This window comes from Pelecanus crispus, chromosome 2 (assembly GCF_030463565.1).
Source record: "Pelecanus crispus isolate bPelCri1 chromosome 2, bPelCri1.pri, whole genome shotgun sequence".
Lineage (NCBI taxonomy): Eukaryota > Metazoa > Chordata > Aves > Pelecaniformes > Pelecanidae > Pelecanus > Pelecanus crispus.
This window is the reverse complement of record NC_134644.1, coordinates 56604299-56622819: the sequence shown is the minus strand read 5'-3', so window position 1 is coordinate 56622819 and position 18521 is coordinate 56604299. Positions and strand designations below refer to the sequence as shown.

The window sequence follows — 18521 nt, the reverse complement described above, 5'->3', positions numbered from 1 at the left end:
GCTCTGTGTATATCTTCAATGGCTCTGCAACAGACAGTGGAATCCAACTCATAGTCCTTACTTGTAAATAGCAGGTGCTTAGAGTGTACTGCTACTGGTTTATGAAATGTAAAGGCACCTATTTTCCCTTTCTTATTGTCATGTGTTGCATTTACCTATGACTAACACACACTGTGATCTGAGCTTCCTACAATGGTATTGTTCTGCTAAAATGTTGCCTTATATAATGCAAACAGTCTTTTGGTCTTTTCTCTAGTTTGACACATTTCTGTTTTGAAGGGGGAAAAAAAGTAAGAAAATAAATTCTTTTTCTTTCTTCTTATTTGCAGTTTCCTTATCAGTACCAGAAATGGTACAAATGACTGTGCAAAGCCACAGGAGGTAGGTGTCAGACACTGCAGAGATCTGTTTTAAATTATTTTTTCTTCCTTTTCTTTTTGACAGAATGAGGAATTTTAGTTTCTTTTTCTTTTTCCCCTTTTCTCAAGCTGATAGCAATGGTGTTAGTTCAAAAATCTACATATCCCTCTAGGCCTGCTTAAGATGTGAGCTGGATAACCTGCGATGATAAAAAAAAATATCAATGCAATGCTTCCACTGTATATATACATTTACTACTGATATTGATAGGTATGTGTAGGTAAAGTGAAACCTGGGTGTAACAAAACCATGCCATCTTACCTATTGAGAAAGACTACCATGCTGCAGGATATTCCTTTTGCAGTGAGCAGGCTCTGAAGAGGAGTTATTTTTCTGCAGATTAGCGGATACAAACACAATGAGAAGCAAAGCACAGTATTGTTCTCAGGTGCCACTCCTGCTGCTGCAACTCATTGTGCCTTGTCTCTCCAAAACTTTGTTAAGAGCAATTATATCTTTTGATGTTAAGAGCAATTATATCTTTTGAAGTAGGTGGCTAGAGAAACTGTGCTCCCTAAAGGTTCCCCAAAGATTCACCATCTGTCAAAAGTGAGCCATTCTGCCACCTTTATAATTAGCATTTACTGGTACCTCACACCTACATTCTCACACCTACTGTAACATACTGTTCTTGAGAATAAGCGTATTGCCACACTCTCATGCCGACTCTTCTTCTAAGGCATTGCTATTATGTATCATTATAATCCAAGACAAAATGCAAATGTTTACTCTAGGAAAAAATCATAATGACATCCCAGAGGAGCACATGAGTAAACACATTTCATTGTTGCTTTTTTCCAACCAGGTCCCTGCAAGAGTTTTCAGAAAGTCCCGTTATGTCAAGATGCAAGCGTCTCAGCTCTTCCCACTCGCTCACTGGTGCACCCCAGAGGTTAGTTATTTCCATGTATTTCCAGCTAGGGATCAACAAATATGAGTACAATTTTGAATATGTAGTCAAGGTCTTAGTTTGTAAAAGGCATGTCCTAATTTATTTTAACAAGATCAAAATAACCTTCTTAATAACAGGTGTTTGATCTCAAATGCACTTGTACCAGCAAAAAACCAAAACCTACCTGAAACTGCAGTAGGTTTTGAATCTACTGGAAGGTAAAAGGCTGTGAGGTCTTATGGCAGCTGCAGTATGCCTTATCTGTACTGTGTCTGGAGAGAAGTGTGCCTGCAGAGCTGTGAACCTACATCTTTTATTAATGTTCTTCTTGCTAAGCTATCTAGATCGAATGCCACCAAATTCCTCTGGGGGGACAAACATGTATTTATCTCTTAGCAATGTGACCGAAAATGACTACTTTCACTTAAGCAGTAGTCTCCACAAGAGGGGAGACGGGAAGAGAATTATTTAATAAAAACAAAACCAAATGATAGCTACTGCAAGAGGAAAGTGATACGAAGACAGTGGTGTAAATAATTCTGATGTTTTCACCACAGCATCACTGAATGGCTTGCGCTCTGGGAAAAGGATCCAGTGGAGATTCTGCTTGATTTGGGGTTTGGTACGGAAGAACCTGATGTCTGCACTAAAATCCCTCCTCGGTTCCTCAGTGGTGCTTCTGTAGCAAAAGGGATCAACATCCGAGTTTTTTTGGAAGCTCAGAAGCAGCGGATGGACATTGAGAGGACGAACCCGTATGGTAAGGAGAGACATTTTGACCAGAGGAGACGTTTTAGCCATAAATAGCATGAAGACTGAGAGGGTAGGGAAGAAGAGGCTTATGAAAGAAAATTAGTGAAAAAGGGACATGTTATTCAGGAGACATCGAGGATCCTCCTGTACCCTCCGGTTGCCCTTTGTGGCAATGATACTTCCTAATGTGACTGAAATACCGTGTAGCTCTCCTCAGCTGCGGACTTGGATTTATGTGCTGAAGCTACCAGCTTGTGGCATTTTAAAACATAACTGCCCATCCCCTGTAAGGCCAACCCCCCCCCCCAGAGATTGTTGTTGGTGTCGCAGAGGCTGCAGAATTGAACGCGGGTCCATTGCCTCAGCCACTTCACAGGCAGCATGTTACTATGTCCCCACCATCATTGCTGGTGTAAGCCAATATCGAGGATTTTGAATTCAGCCAGGCCAGATGTGGGCTCACATTCCCTTTTCCCCTTGGTGGGCACAGGATCCCTCTCACAGGGAAATGTGCTGAGCAGATGACAAGATCTTAACTTCCCATGACTAGAGCTGCCAGAGCTTGTGCATCAGACCCACAAATCCCTAACTAGAACCTAACAGTTTTGTGGTTCAACTATGCCCTAAGATGTAGATGAGGATTGTATTTTAAGTACAATAAAATTGCACCATTTAAAGCAGACAGTCTTGATTTTTATTCATTTAGATGGTTTTAGTTCTCGTTTTGTGTATTTTGCAGCTCAGAAATGAATACAAGGTCCTCACCCTAAAGATATATCTGCATTAAAATAGCATTGTTAATTTGCTGGTATACCACCCATCTGAAAAGTCCAATTTTGACATCATTTCCCCTCATGTTTGCTGCACAGGATAGCCAGATGGCTCTTGAAATCTTCTGTTTACTTAAGATGCTCAGCGAAGCAGAATCTCTCACATAGTCCATGCATTCCCATTTAGAATTACACTAAGGAAGCAGTATGGATGGAATGAGAATTGAAACAGAAATGTCAGAGCATTGTGGAAAATGTGTTTCTCTCTTTCTCTCTCTCTCTTTTTTATAGCAAGCCCTGTGCACACATTTCAATATTTACAGCAAACTGACACATCAAACAGGTTTCTCAGCTCTCTCTTTCTTCTCTCTCTGTAACTCCTCTGAGAGAGAGGGAGAGAGGGATCAGAGATAATCAGTATGAGTGGATGGTGGATGGAGACCTCAGGGAAGAAGGTAGAGAACTAGAAGGGAATGAGAGTCGAGAAAGAGCCTCTGAGGGAAGGAGTTTGCACAGTGAAGGCAGGCAGTGGTAAGCCAAGGTGTGAATTTACTGACTCGTCCTGCAGTCATCCTCAATGGGAGAACTCTTAGTACATGTTAATGGCTTATCTGTACGGGGGAGTTGCTGTGAAGTAAGATAAGATTTGAATTTCTGCTTCGGTGGGTGTGATGTCCATCAAAACATATTATCTTGCTTTTGACAGTTTGGGAGGGGGTTTTCACACCATCTGCTTAGGCCTCCTAAGTACGTGCCTGGGCTGGGAACATTTAATTGAGAGAGGTGGGATTCATTCTTCAGAGATACTTACCTCTTCTCTTTTCACTGACTACATGTTTCCATATATGCGGTGATTAACCTCAGCCTGGTTCACTGCACCAAATTACAGGCATTTAGCTGAAGCACCATCTCAAGGAGCTTAATCACTGTAGAGTCTTCCTATCTCCATAGCAAGTGGAGAGAGTCAGGCAACACCTGCGGGTGATCATCCAGCCACCACTTTTTTAAGTGCTCTCAGAAGCATATCTGTCTCAGTGACCATGTAGATAATCTTGCACAAGTACCTTCCTACAGCTGGTGTTCCAGGAGAGGACTTACAGCTAAAAAGGGATGTATCAGGTTTAGCATACAAACACTTGAGGAATATCCTCAAATGGCCTTTGTTTGCAAACTGTTTTTTCCAATCTTGCCAACCTTAGGTTGTCTAATGATTTTGCAGTGAGGTATAGCAAGAAGAAGTGGCAAATTCATGTTTATTAGATTTTAAAAATGGATTGCATCTCTAGAGTGGAACCTAATCTGTCTGCCTTCAGTACTCATGCTGCACCTAAATTTTCAGGCATCTAATGAGCCAGCTCTTCTAAAGCAGAAACCTACATTCCCTGTAATGGCAATGAGAATAGGTGCTTTTGAAGGCCTCCAGAAGATGACCCAGAAAAAGACCCTTCTCTGTAAATTACGTAGAAGGTTGAGGTCTAGAGATATTCCGCAGCATTTACCTCTCCATTAACAATTCAGGGAACTCCAGACTCCTTACTGTCAGAGGACTGCTTCACAAGGGCATTGAAATGAAAGTGCCAAAATGAGGCAGACCATGTGCCACCTCTAGAGATTTCAAGACTGTTTTGAATCACTGTTCCCAGAGATGTGCTGGATGAATTCAGTTATTGTCACCCTGTTTGGTTTATTATCACTGAACCATTTCAATGCAAATACAGTCTGAATCCCTCTCATTTGTCTCTAGCCATGGAAAAAGAAGAAATTGTTTCATCTGATTTAGTGAATGCCTGAGAGGTTATTCATTGTCAATTTACTTTCTCCTATTCTCTGAATCAGCAGAGAAAGTTAATTGATTTAGTACAACATGTGTTAATCTGAGAAAGTGAGAGATAAGGAAAAAAATTATAGGTACCATTTGGAAGACAAGAAACATGGAGGAAAAAAGAAGGAGAGGGATGTGAGAGACACCAAAGACTTCCATAACAGAGTGATCCTTCTCCACTGTCATATTCCATTCATTTCCTAGTACTTCCTTTTCTGTTTCTGTCTGGCTCTTCTCTGCTTGTGATGAATATAGTTTTGTAGGCCTCCTTCACTGCTGATTAGACCTTTTAAAATACATGTGGATTGTTACAGAGTTACTTATTAATTGTCCCCTCACTTGGTGGCTTTTCCCGAGCATTGTCAGAGAGAGTTTTCAAAAGGTTCAGTCACAAAAATGGCGTGGATTTTAAAAAATGTCAGTCACCCTTTCAGTTTCTTAGCCAGATCCAAAAGAAAAGGTTATCCCCATCACTCGCCAGTGGAGAAAATTTTACTGACCTCATTAGAAGTGATACTTGACTTCATAACTGAAGAAATAAAGTCACTTGACAAGCAGAAGTTATCTTAAGTGAAAAGTAATTATATTTCTGAATATCCTGATCCCCAAATTCTTTGAAAACTTCAAGTTTCTGAACACCTCAGTTCAGAAGTTTTGAAATGTTTCAATCTGATGCTTAATAATAAAAAAAACCCACCACATTTCAGTACCACCCTTCTATACTGCCGTATCTAAATCTACGCGGGGTTTGGTGTCTTGTTTCTGTGGATTTTTACCACTCATTTCTGTCTGTCTCAGCTGCTGCAAGCCCCTCACTGGAGCTGTAGTTCAAGTCTCACTACCCTCTGTGAAATGAGTGTATTAGGCAGACAACATTTCCCATGATACATGGTTGTCCTGTGACCACCACAGGTCAGCTAGAAGAGAGGAGATATATGTCAGCCATTAAATCCACCCACAGAAGAGAAATGAAATGTAAATTGCTAAATGCATTCTCTGAAGTATAGCTTTGATTCAAGCAAAGGCAGTATTGCCAAGACTCAAGTTGAAACAATCTAAAGAAAGGAAAATATTTTAATATATGACAAAGTAGGTAATGCTGAAATTTCATTTTTACTTTTCTTGAGAAAAACTGACCAATTTCAGATGTCTTGATTTTCCCACTGAATTTTTTTTTTTCCCCCAAATTATGCTATTTGTTGTGAAAAAAAGATGTTCATTGAAAACTTCTTGCTTGCTCTGGAAACGTTCTGTGTTCCTTCATTCCACTGTGGGCCTACTGAAGACTTTCCAAATCTTTGGAAAGTCATAGTAGGTAACTATGTCAGCCTATGTAATACCAGGTTTAAGGAAGGAGGAACAAAATGGTGAGCTGCCCCTACTAAATTATAAAATGGTTGATCATAAAGTCATTAGAAGCCCTATAAAAGATACAGATTCTATTGAAAATTCATTGATCTTCTTTACAGCACAGCCGTTTGCTGTTTTGGCTGAAGTTTCGAATGAAAATGAATCCATGTTTATGTCCTTTAATATCTCATCTGTGCTACAGTTTTAGACTATTTTGCAGCAGGCTGCAGGGACTAAAGGGATCTTATCAGCCTCTTGCCTATTTGAGGTGTAATCTTTGGGGAACACACCTAGAAACTGAAGGGACTGCTTGCCTGGAGAGAAATAGTCCATGAAGCAAGGCTGTTCCTGGTGTACTTTCTTCATGACCTGTGTATTTATTACATTGCACATGAGGAGTAGATTTTTTATGTTGTTCATTTGTCACTTCTCCTGTTGTTCGATTTGTTCCTTAGGTGTCCCAGGGTCTTTGAAATAATTTAGAAAAGCTAAGCAGTGTGTAAAAACTATTTCAAATTGCAGCAAGTTTGGTTCTGGTTCAAATCAAAAGAAAAACTGGACTGCTGTGCCACTGCCAGTCAAAGGAGATTAGCACTTGGCATTTCTATGGCCTGACATAGTGGGAGACAGATGAAATATGGAAGATAAAATATGCTTTACATGGAGAGCATGTGGTAGCACAATGGATGTACAAAACCAAAAATTATTTACTCTGACACCCCGAACTTATGCAAGTAGAAACTATACAACACTGTGTAACGTGTGTACTGACAGATCAGATAACTCCTTTAAACAACACCAGGTGAAACCTTGACCATGTCTTAAAAAGTGGCACCATTGGCAATGTTTTCCTCCAGTGTTAAAAGTCAGGCAATAGCTGGGGCAAAGAAAAAAAGGAGTATTCTTGAGATATAGTAACTATCAGGAATTATATCTCATGGTATTGGTCCCCAATGCAAAGGACCAACTCAGATCCATGTTAGATATCCCCTTGTTGTCTAATTGTCAGTGAAGCAGCATTACCAACAACCTGCATGCAGACTGCATGAAGTAAATTTGGCTGCTCTCTAAGAGCAATGGCAGCCAAGAAGGTTAGCATTTTGCCATCTACTGTCCTCAATGAATCTCTCAAGGAAGGAGGAGTCCTGGTGACATGTTAATTGCCTGAGGATAGGTACAGACACAACATGCAAGCAAATGTGTTGTGTTTCTTTGTATAAATAACTTCATAGTGTAGTAGTGATGGATATCTCCAGGATCCCTCGGAGAAAACAGTATTCGCTTCTCTTTAGATACTATGCCATGGAAAAAATGATCCAGAAATTACAGGATGTTAGTACAATGAAAATAAACTGGGAACCTTTATACGACATCAGCTATGAGTTTCTAGGGGATAAGTGTTTTGCTTTGTGCTGCTATGAAAAGAAGAACATAGTTTCTGTGGTCAATTTTTATCACTCAATGGCTATATGCATTTTGCAGTTATCCTGGACAGCTGCCAACTGTAAACATTTGAGATCAGATTTTAATAACTTTATTCACATGAATTTTAATAAGTCCTCAAAAATGGCATCCAAGTCTGGCCCAGCCAACCGGAGAATTTCAGGCTGGATTCTGTAACCTTTATTCACACACAGCAGTATGCAGCTGCACTTGACCCAACAAATTCAACGTTGCGTAAGTGTTTGTCTAATATAATGAACTACACAATGACATCTGTATGTAGCCTGAATTGATCCTCTGGAAGCAAATGGAAAAATTTAGCCACTTTTGAATGAGGTACTTAGTATATGTTTCTTGGCAATGACAAGTTTGAATAATCATTGTACCTGATTATTTCAAATTATATTTTTTAATAACCATGTTGCCTTCTATTCTGCCAAACTTAAGAACGTTTTCGACAGCTGGAAGTACTTGACCACGTAACCAGTGCCCTCTCATCTTTGCTGACTGATGTCAACACCCAACAGACCAAAGCACATGATGCCAGCGGGGATGCGACTGGTCTCCTGGATGCTGCGAAAAGCAGACCTGCAGTCACACGAGCGAAGCGGAGAAGAATAGGTCAGCTCCTGAAAAGGGCTTCTCAGCAGACAGTGCTGTTGAAACAGGGCTTGCTGGCACCTGGGGAAGCCAACTTATCGAGCAGGAAAGAGCAACCCTGTTCTTGTGCAGATATTGCTGAGAGGGGAACAGTCCAGGCAGGCTTTTCTGCACGTGTTACATTGGGCTGTCTGACCAAGGAGCAAACCCCCAGAGACAAAGGTGCTTTGGCATATCCCACGTCTCAGCGTCCACAGACTCCACCAGCGAAAGCCTGGGCTTCATCGCACCTAGTTGCAAAACAGCCCCACCTTTCTCCTGCATGTGATGTGCCTGCCAAAGACAGGCCAAGAAAGGAGCTACCCTTGCTTGTGGCCCACACACTCAAAAAAGTGGCCGACCTGAACTGCAAGCTGCCAGACTCATTTGAAATGGAAGAGGTGAGGGGGATTTTTCTGTATTGTGCTAGCAATGTATCTCCACCCATATTTATGGTATAAGTTTGGATTCTCTTTTTCAGGATGAAAGCTAGAGTAAATTATTTCAACAAACACCATGCAACAGCATTATGGGGAAAACAGTAGGATTTACACTACTCATTGGGGTTTTTATTTTTTTAAATTGTTTTTGTGTTAGGATACTGTCAAAGAAGTTGGCACTGAAGTTACTGAGGTAGGATTCATTCAACTGGTATGATAGTGTAAGATGTCAATGTGTTCCATGCAGCGCTAGGTTGGGGTTTTTTTTATAGAAGGAAGTTGCAGGAACACTAATACATATGGTAAGGGATATTTTTACAGATCCAGTCATTAACCAGTGTTGGGTTTTTTCCCCTATCTTTTTTTTTCCCCTAAGCTCATTTTCTGGTGTGCTTTTTCAGAAAGTTGCATCACAAAATTAGCCTTGGTTTTATAGCAGTGTTTGAAATATTTTATCGCTTTGTAAGCTGAGCATCCTAAAACCAGAATAACTCAGAACAGCAGCTTGTTCTCACATCCAGTCTGCGAAGTCCATGATACCCAATTCTCTGTGTTTTAGCAACAGTGGGATGTCAGTGGGGGTTCAACATGAGGTAGCAGAGACCAGAATACCTGCCAGTCTCTTTCTTATATCTAGAGTTTTTTTGTGAGCAGCAGTTTTTTTGGCCGCACTACTGCAGAAAAAGGGCTATGGTAGGATACTCTCCAATCATACAGACTCCACTGAGGTGCCAACAGGAATACTCTTCCCTTCCCAGCCATCCTTCAAGAATGAGGAAAAGGAAGGAGTCCAAAAATCAGACTCTACTGTAAGAATCAAAGAAAGGAGGAGAAATGGGGTGGTTGGCAGCCCTCTGAAAACATATGGAGCATGGGAGGGAGGGAAGGAAGGGAGGGAACAGCGAGTGGCTGGAAAAGGTGGGAGGCTTAAAAGAGTTATCCATTTTTTTAAAGCATTGGAAAAGGTCAGCTTAAGGTGGTGGCATTCTTCTTGAGGAAAGGATATTTACCTTTTCAAGTCCTTCCAAAGGTGTATTTTTCTGTGAAAGGTTTGGTGCAGCCTTTGTGTCAGCAGAGCTGACTCAAGAATCAGAGCCTGGGCCTGATTATCAACCTTAGTGGGGAAGAGGGTGTCTTTCAGAGATCTCCAGCACAGCAGATTTATAGTCCCAAAGCAGCCCATATATCTTTGTAAAGCACTTAGCATGCTGGACTTGCAGCTCTGTGACTAAAGGCTTACACAGAAGTGAGGGCATTGACAGAGCAGTAAATGCAGATGATCGTAAGCTCCCCAGTTTGATGTCTAAGACAATTTGGTGAATGCTGTAAGCTCAAATTAGATAGGGTATATATTGTTTAACTTCTGAGTATTCTCTACCACATCATTAAATTAAGGCTGTAAGAACCATGTACTGGCTGAAACCATCAGGCCGCCTAAATTGTTAACCTGGCAACAGCCAGTAGCAGACATATGGGGAACAGAATCACAGGCATATATAGAGCAATCTTTCTCTTGTATTCTTCTAACCTTTGACAATGAGGGGTTTAGAGATCTCCTGAGCTACAGACTGCATGGAGGACACACCCAACATGCATCTTCATGTGTTACTTGTATCTAATAGATCCCCTTTTCTATTAAGTTTTTTTCTGAAGGAGTTTGTGCCGCACCATGACATGATGTTCACCTTGATAATATGAAAAAGTCAAATCGGTCTTTATTCCTAGAGAAAAAAACGTTCTGACCCTACATATGCTTTTTAGCAAGAATTTGCCTCCATCTGGTTGCTTTTCCTTGGGTTTCTTCTACTAAGTCATGTCTAGGGACATTTCTCTGAGGCTGTTCAGATTGTTAGTGTATTTACGTGTTGGGAACCTTTATGTACTTTGAGCAAGGCTTGGTAAGGTTCTGAGACTAGAGCCTGGTTTATGACAAGACATTTTATGACAAACATTTTAAAGAGGAGACAACCAAAAAGGAACCATCTGAAAGATTTCATGTTTTCACTTTGAAATGTCCAGAATGTTTTTGTTTTGTTTTGTTTTTACTCCTAACCCCCCTCATAATAAGGCATACACTCATAGTCATTACCACCAATAAGAATTTTTCTTCCTCTCTTCCTTTTCTGTTCAGATTCAGAGTTTTGAGGATGAAACTCTATGTGGAAATGCTCCTGACACCACTTCAGGTGAGTGTTAAGAAACAGACAATCTGGCCAGTTTTGTTTTTAAAACATTGTTCCAATGTAGGTGCTTTTGAAGCTTATCCTAACAATATATTTTCCCTCTCTGCTCCCATCACCTCTGGCATTTGGATGCGTTATTCTAGACATAGCAGTCTAGGTGATATGACATGATAAATCAGGGCTGTAAAATATACTGAGCTTGTCAGGAAGACACAATGAGTGCACATGAAAAGGGTAGCTCACGTGCACAGCTTTGAGTGTGTGGGGTCCCTGTCTGATGCTTTAAGCAGACCTCTCTACTCTTCCAAGTGACACCAAAGCTTTGTTCCTGCTCAGTGAATTATTTGCCAGACTCAGACGACCCCTTATCTGCCAGCTCTCAGATCCCTAGGAGATAAGTCAACCAGGAGACTGGAGATAGTGGCTCTACAGCCACTCTCTACCCAACTCAAGCAGGACTGTACAACCAGGACATTCTGTTGGCAGCATGGCCTCTACCCCATCATCTGAATCTCCTGTATCACATAGACTATCACCACATGAGCTGACATAGCATTGAATCATGTGTTAGAAAATAAGTTATTTGACGAGTCTATGAAAGGATTAAAAGCAAAGCTGTTAGACCAGATGTTATGCTGTCATTCGGGGCAATCTGAGTTTGGACAGCGTTTGCTGTCAGGGGTTGTGGTTTTGGGGAAACGGCTTTTCAGCCTCCAGAGCAGGAAGCACTTGGCCTTGCTCTCTAGGGACCCTTGCTAACCAGTGCTTAAAGCAGGACTGGCAGGTGTTTGGTTGTTGGGGTTTTTTTTTGTTTTTTTTTTTTTCCAAATGGGACAGAAATTTAATGTGAAAGAACTAATAAGTAACAAGAAGCAGATAGCAAAGGACAAAGCTGAAAGCTTGGTGAGCCCTTGCCTTTTGAGGACTATGTTATACCACTTTTGGGGAGCCAGCACGAATAATTAAGCAACCCAAGTTCATACACAGGTATCTAAAAAAAAATTCAGATATCCACTGGTGCTGGTCATTCACTGATGCCATTGGCTGGAGTGACAGCTGGATTTGCAGGAGTGAACTCATGAGCCTATTGAAGGCAGTGGCATAAGTCCCGCTGACTTCAGTGAGGCCAGTGTTTTCATCAAGTGTGTGGGGTTTTCTTGCTAAATGCTAGAGCTGAGTAAAGGTGTTTGAGTATAGCATGAATTCCTCAGTTCTGGAGAGTTTATTTTTGTTTTCAAATGATCTGTAAGCATACATTTGCTGTTTTGCTAGGGTTTTTTTTAACTGTGTGATAGATTGCATACAAATGCTCTTGCCACGTCTTCTGGCAGGGTTGTATGCATCCAGTTTGTCAATGTGTGGCTCCAGTGACTTTTGGGGCTTAACGTCAGGTCCTTGTTGCTATTCAGACTGTATGATATGTCACCTGAGCTACATGAGATTACTTTGATTTTGTTTTCTGATGGATGGCTTGATCTTCATGAACAAAGACGAGCCCCCATACTGGTAGTCTTGCTCATAGCAGTATCTATAACAAAGAATAGCAATTCCCCAGGACGGGTGCAGTGAAAAACACCATTTGGACAAATATTCAATGAGAAATTAAAAAAAGAGAATGTGGACATAGCCTAGTGGGGAAAAAATTAAAAATGTAATAACATACCCACAAATGCTTTTTTCCTTTCTTTGTCCATCTCTAAAAAATGAGTGTGCTATTTAATGATGAAGGGCATTAGTTAAAGGATTTAGCAGATTGTATAGGTATATCAATCACAGTGTAACGGGAAAAAAAATAACTGTATGCCCTGAATACTCTTTTAAGACATAGGAATAAGCATGTATTTAGTAGTAATTTCATGACAGAAAACACAGAAAGTATTATTTGTTTTTAATTCTGGTAAAACTGTCATCCAGTTAGGTGATCAATCAAACTCATACAGGTAAACTGAACTTGATTTATGCCTTTGAAGAACCACATTACTATTTCAGAGTTTTGTTTAAACACTGGAATCTCTCTCTCTCTCTGTTGTTTTAGTGTCATTGATGCTTGGCCTAAATTTAAAGTGGAGATTTCCGGCTTTTTTTTACAGGCTTTTTTCATATTCTTTCTCTTTTTCCCACTGCTCTTAAATGGTGTACCCCTCCATACCCATGGGAGTTTTGTTGCGATTTCAACTTGCTGTGCGTCATGGAAACAGTCTAAAAATTGCCGGTTGTGAACGTAATATTGTTAGGACTGAATAATACCTAGCTCTTCAGAAGTTTCCTACCAAATTCAGCAGAACGTGGCTCAGACCCATAAGCAGGGGTCCCCAAAATAGGACCGAGTAGGAAATAAGAGTCCATCAGGAGCCTACACGAGGAAAACCTCAGCTCCCAGGATAGCATGCCTGAATTTAGATTTGGCCTCCACATTCCCTGGGGTGCAGGCTGCCTATTTTTCAAGACTCATGCAGTGCCTGATACCATAAGGGCCCACTCTTACTTGGTTGTGGGCTCTGTTGGAAAGGGTGTGAGTGATGATGAAGATGTGAGAGCCTGACATGACCCTGCTGAAATGGGAGCTCACCTGAGTGGGAAAGTGCGAGGTGCCTACTATGAGGAGAAATAGAGATAGATAGGAACAGACTGGTTTGCCTAGATGGAGCATATTAGAGACGGGTGACTTATAGAAGTACTTGTCCCGGTGGTATTGTCCCTTGGCTCTGTAGCCTGGCCTCAATTTTAGTCCAATTGCTTAATTTTCTACACTCCCCATGAAAGCCAATTCCCCGGCTGCTGTGTGTCTTCTTTATATTTCTCCATAATGTAGGTTCTGGCTGTTTAACTGCAGTAAGCTTTATGATAAGGCTTTTTTTCCCTCTCTCTTGGCAGAATGCTAAGACTTAATTTTAAAAGACGCTCAAACCCCCCAAACATCCCTGAATGACTTACAGGGAAAGCAGAGTGTTTTCTAGCTCTGTTTTAAAAAATATTACAATCTTTTTTATTAGGCAATTTTATCATTGTTATAAATAAGTAATTGTACTGGGGAGAAGGGATAATCCTTATTTAATTAAATTCATCTATACTCCCAGGTTGGCAGCAACCAGACATATGTGAGACTAATACCCACAGCCTGCCTGTATGCATGTGCAATTAAAAATTCACTCTACAGTAGCACTGGCAGTTTAGTGTTGCTTTTGGCATTTACAAATTCTTTTATTTTGTGACTTTTTTTTTACCATACACATATGCTGGAGCAGATGTTGCTTATTTGTTGTTTATTCAAATCTGTAGGCTCTGGCAGCTAACTCCATTGTTCTGTAATGAAGCTTTATTCACTGTCCTGTATTAGGACCCAGCAAATGCATGACAGGCAGAGTTAGCTCTCAGCAGGAACTACAGTTATTGTCCTTACTTATTGGCTGTTTATATTCTAAAGCTCACAGTTGAGAAAGCTGGCTGGGCAGGGTAAGGGGCTGGGGATGCTGTGTGCAGAGGAAAATTACTTGACTCCACTCACTGTATCTTTGCCCTGATGAGGTGCAGGCTTGCATGTAAACTCATCTGTTGCAGGGATTTCATATTCAGCACTTGAAAAATAGAGCTGTTCTCCCCCTCCACCCCCTCTTCCGCCTTGTTCTCCCCCCCACACCCCTGCTGCTCCTTCCTTTTTCAATTAGCCTTTGTAAAGCACTGGGTTTAACTAAAGGATGTTTCAATGTTGCTCACCCCCGTTAACTCAGCACGTGCCTGAAAATTCATTAACAGCAACATCTATTAGGGAGGCATCAGAAGTCAGTGTTATTTTGGTGCATGCTGCAGTCACCCGCTCCCCCTTGTTCCTTATTTACTTCCCTCTCCTTCTGTGGGGCGGCCCTGCACCTGAAAGGCTGGAATTCCTACATGGTGCTGACCCAAGCGGACACACTGCTCCCGGGCGCTCAAGTGCCAACAGAAAGGCATTAGCCTGCTGGAAAAGCCCTTGGTAGCCCACGAGGCAATCAATCAGGGAAGTAACCACCTCCATCTGGCTCCCTGTGACATGGTAGCTCGCTACCGAGGCGCTTGTGATTCATCTTGTCCCAACGAGTGGTGCCAGGGATCGCATACACCCAGTTTTTGCAGCAGCTGGGAATGTCCTAGCTTCCCCACATGCTGAGCTAACACATTAGCTCCTGTGACTTATCAAGTAGCAATTCTTTCAATTATCACACCTTCACTCCTCCTACTCACCAACTCCTCTGATGGTTTGGCACCATGGGAATATTTGCAGAATGCAATTGGTATTTCTTTTACTTGACTGAGTGCCAAGAACGTGAATGCTGTTTATTATCCATTATCCATTGTAACGTCTGCCTGCAGTTGAAGGAGCAATGTCTTCAAAAATGCGAGAAGAAAAGACACGTTTATTTCCTATGCTTCAGAGAGTACAGGATTTTCTATGTACCTTTCTCTAGTTTCAGTATGAAGAAATGGACAGCTATTTCATATTTCTTATTTGCTGTAATGCCTACATAATACTGGTACATATAACACAGCGACTTTTAGCTTTAAGTACAGGCTAAAGGAAAGGGAAAGGCAAAGAGATGTCCAAAGGGAACACTTGTTAAGCTGCAATCAAAATCAGGAGCTGAACTTAAAAATGTCCTACAACTACTCTTGTGTTGATACTGCCTGACATTTATGTTAAACTTTGGCATTGGTTATACGCTGGCTGCTTTGCTTTGCCACAGTCGTCCTTGACGTATCTCACGCACATGCGTATGTCTGAGTTCAGCAATGGATATAAAGACCCAGGAGGTGGTGACACCATGTTAACCAGCATAGAAACTGGATGGGCAGCAAAGAAAGGAAGCATGGCAGACTTTTGAAATGGCTTCTGGGAGGTCATGCCACCCACCAGTGGTGTCAGGACACCCTACCCGCAGTCCTCAGGCCTAAGCAGCCATCCCAGGAGCTTTGGAGGGTTGTATGATTTTCAGTGAGTACATTCCTAAAAGTCATTGCACATTTAGAACATTTCATTGCATGTATGTGTCATATTTTGGCTCCTACTGCAGCAGGCTGATTCATCCTAGTGGGAAAGGAGATGCGCACACCTCATACTTAAGGCAGATGGCCCAGTGAAAGTTATAAAACCTGCTGTTGCTTAAATCTTAGGGGGGAAAAAATCATAAAATACTATAGGTATCCAGGAGGACAACCAAATAATTAAGAGACATTGGTTTGGATTAACAGTGATAGCCTTTTAAACAAGAAAACTTCTGAAATGAAATCTAGTTGTGCTGAGATCTTGAAAGGTCTTTTCTAATATTTCCTCCTCTGCCTTTTCTTCCTACACCTGTAACAGAGCATAGGAGGATCAGAGCCTTACCTGTGCAGTCATGGACCTCCATGTTGCTATACTAATTGTTCCAGTTGACAGCCTTACCCTTTGAACCTTGATGCAAAATTCAAAATCCCAACTCCACGTCCAGCTCAGGCTTCGAGGCAGCTTTGTGAGAACCTACATACTTTTTCTGGCACCACATTGCTTTGCTGTGGCTGCTATGAGACTGTTTATTCCCCTCGCTGTCAGTGACACCTGTGAGAAGGGGACCTTTGGTATTATCCTGGGTGTATTTTTATGCTTTAAAGAACTCTGATTTCTTTATGGATGAGAAACATGATTCCTATTCCATAGATCTTCTACATACTTGTCAACTACTGGCTGATAGTTAGCATTTGTCCTCGGGAAAATATCACTGACAAAGAGAGGTAAGCTTACTAAGTCTGATGCTCTTAGACCCCCTGAACACAGTTTAATGGCTACTACCATGGAAATAGAGCTATTACAATTGACTGTTGATCTCTACAAAGCAACACGCAAAAGCCAGATACCTGTTCTGGCCTCCCAATTGCTTTGGGCACTGCTGACCAGGCAGAAGTTGCAGGACCTAGCAAAAAACATAGGGGCTTTTCACTCATTTTTCTCAAAGGTCTCTGTAAGGGTTGCTGGAAGCCATCCTCCCTTTTGTGAGGTGCTCTCAGTCGCAGAGAGCCCTACGAGGCTCCCTGCAATCACTTATTTTTTATTCATTATCTCTGTGCAGCTGCTACAGGGAGAAGTTGTGATGTAACGTGATCTACAGTGTAGGCTGATGACATTCAGCTCTACCTCTCATTTTCATCAGAAGCAGACACAACCATCACCCGTCTCTCCCGACATTTGGCAGCGGCACGAATCTGAATTAATGACAGTTGGCTGAAGCTCAGTTGAAATAAGATGGAAGTGATACTGACTCTCAAGGAAAAGTAGGAGGAGGATCTGGCAAAGTTTGAAGCTGTTTCATCAGCTGAGGGAATATAAAAGACCATTGTCAAAGCGACTGCAATTTCAGGTTTTGACTAGATTCATCACTACTCCTATAACCTCCCAGACTGCAGAAACATCATTTATCACAGAGAACTGCCTACAGTGTTCTCTCTTTTCCTGTCAAATTCAGCTCTTAGATTACTCATTTATACTTTTACCATTTCTAGGGCAGTGTGTTCTTGTGTAGGACAGGCAGGAGACGACAGGAAGCTCTGACTCACAGGGAAGGCAGCCACCTTGCTCTTGAGCATGGCAGTTTGCAGGGGTGCGTCCTTCGCTCTCAGCAACAGCGTGGGAGATTCATGATGTCGGTCTGTATTACCAAACCTGATATGACCTTTGTCCCCAGCTACTTCAAATACTTTCTGTAGCTCCAGCCAACCTATTTAAAGGGCGTTTCCAGAGTCATGGACCAAATTGTCCTGGGGATATTCTTGACAGGTTCAAAGGTGGAGACTTCTCGATAGTGAACCTCTGTCACCAAAGCCCACAGGTGTCAGTTCTGACCCTCTCTAGAGAGGCACAGGATGGTTCACTAGTGCAGGAAATTACATCCTTTTCAGTGATGTATGAGGGAGAGAGCATCCTTCTTCCCTCACCCATATTCATCTCTGATTTGGGTAGGGAGGAGGGGAAATGGAACATTTGAAAAGAAAAAAGAAAAAAAAATTAAAATGGTTTCATTTTTCTTTAATGAGTAGATTAACAGAATATTATCAGCTAATTCAGTTCTTCTCCAAAGCTTCCTTCTACACACAAGCTCAGGACAACCTGTAATGTGCAAGAGTGAAAGAGCCAACCCACCCACCCACCAGCCCCAGGCATTTCACAAAGGAGTATATTTATACCTGCTGTTGCGGCGCTGACTGTAGCGTGCAGCAGATGTACTGAAGCTAGTTTTAAATCAGTAAATATGTGCACCAGCTTTAAAGCATGCTAGCATCTAGTGCAGGTACCAGTGGCTGTCTAGCCACAGCATCAGGGAGGTGACAGCGCACCCTCTCACCCTGCTTTTCAGACAGGTTTTGCAACCTGGGCAGCGCTCCAGGCTGCTGCGCTCTGCCTGCCGGCTGTGCTGTGCCACGAGCATGCTAGACATAACCATACTATACACTGAATCTTAAGCCAAAAACTTGGCTGGAAGTTGGTGCAAAACTGCTTTTGTCCTCCGGTGATTTGGAAGAGGACTGAAGCTGAAAGCTCTGACGATAGATGCAGATTTGCTACCTAGCTATTTCTGTCACGCTCTGGGCCCGCACAGTTTGTGTCTATAATGCTCTGTGACCTGGTTCCCTCAAGTGCTCGTGGCTCATATCTGGAGAGCATCTAGGCCAATGTCCTCCCAGGGGGACATGGGCACCCAGAGCTCTGCAGGGAGCCGGGCCCTGGGCGAGGAGCGGGCGGCTGCGCGGGAGGACCTGAAGCACAGTGTGTGCGCTCCCAGTGCCCCTGCAGCTATGCACGTGTCT

General features: G+C 42.0%; 1 protein-coding gene across 1 annotated transcript in view; it reads left to right on the top strand.

Annotated features, from left to right (window-relative positions):
- The first annotated feature begins 349 nt into the window (after positions 1 to 349).
- The window catches only part of ITPRID1 (ITPR interacting domain containing 1), a 33788-nt gene continuing 15616 nt past the window's right edge, over positions 350 to 18521 (top strand). Inside the window, 5 exon segments of the mRNA XM_075704543.1 lie at positions 350 to 381; positions 1226 to 1312; positions 1870 to 2072; positions 7898 to 8490; positions 10661 to 10715. Of these exon segments, the coding sequence (XP_075560658.1) occupies positions 350 to 381; positions 1226 to 1312; positions 1870 to 2072; positions 7898 to 8490; positions 10661 to 10715 (970 nt within the window).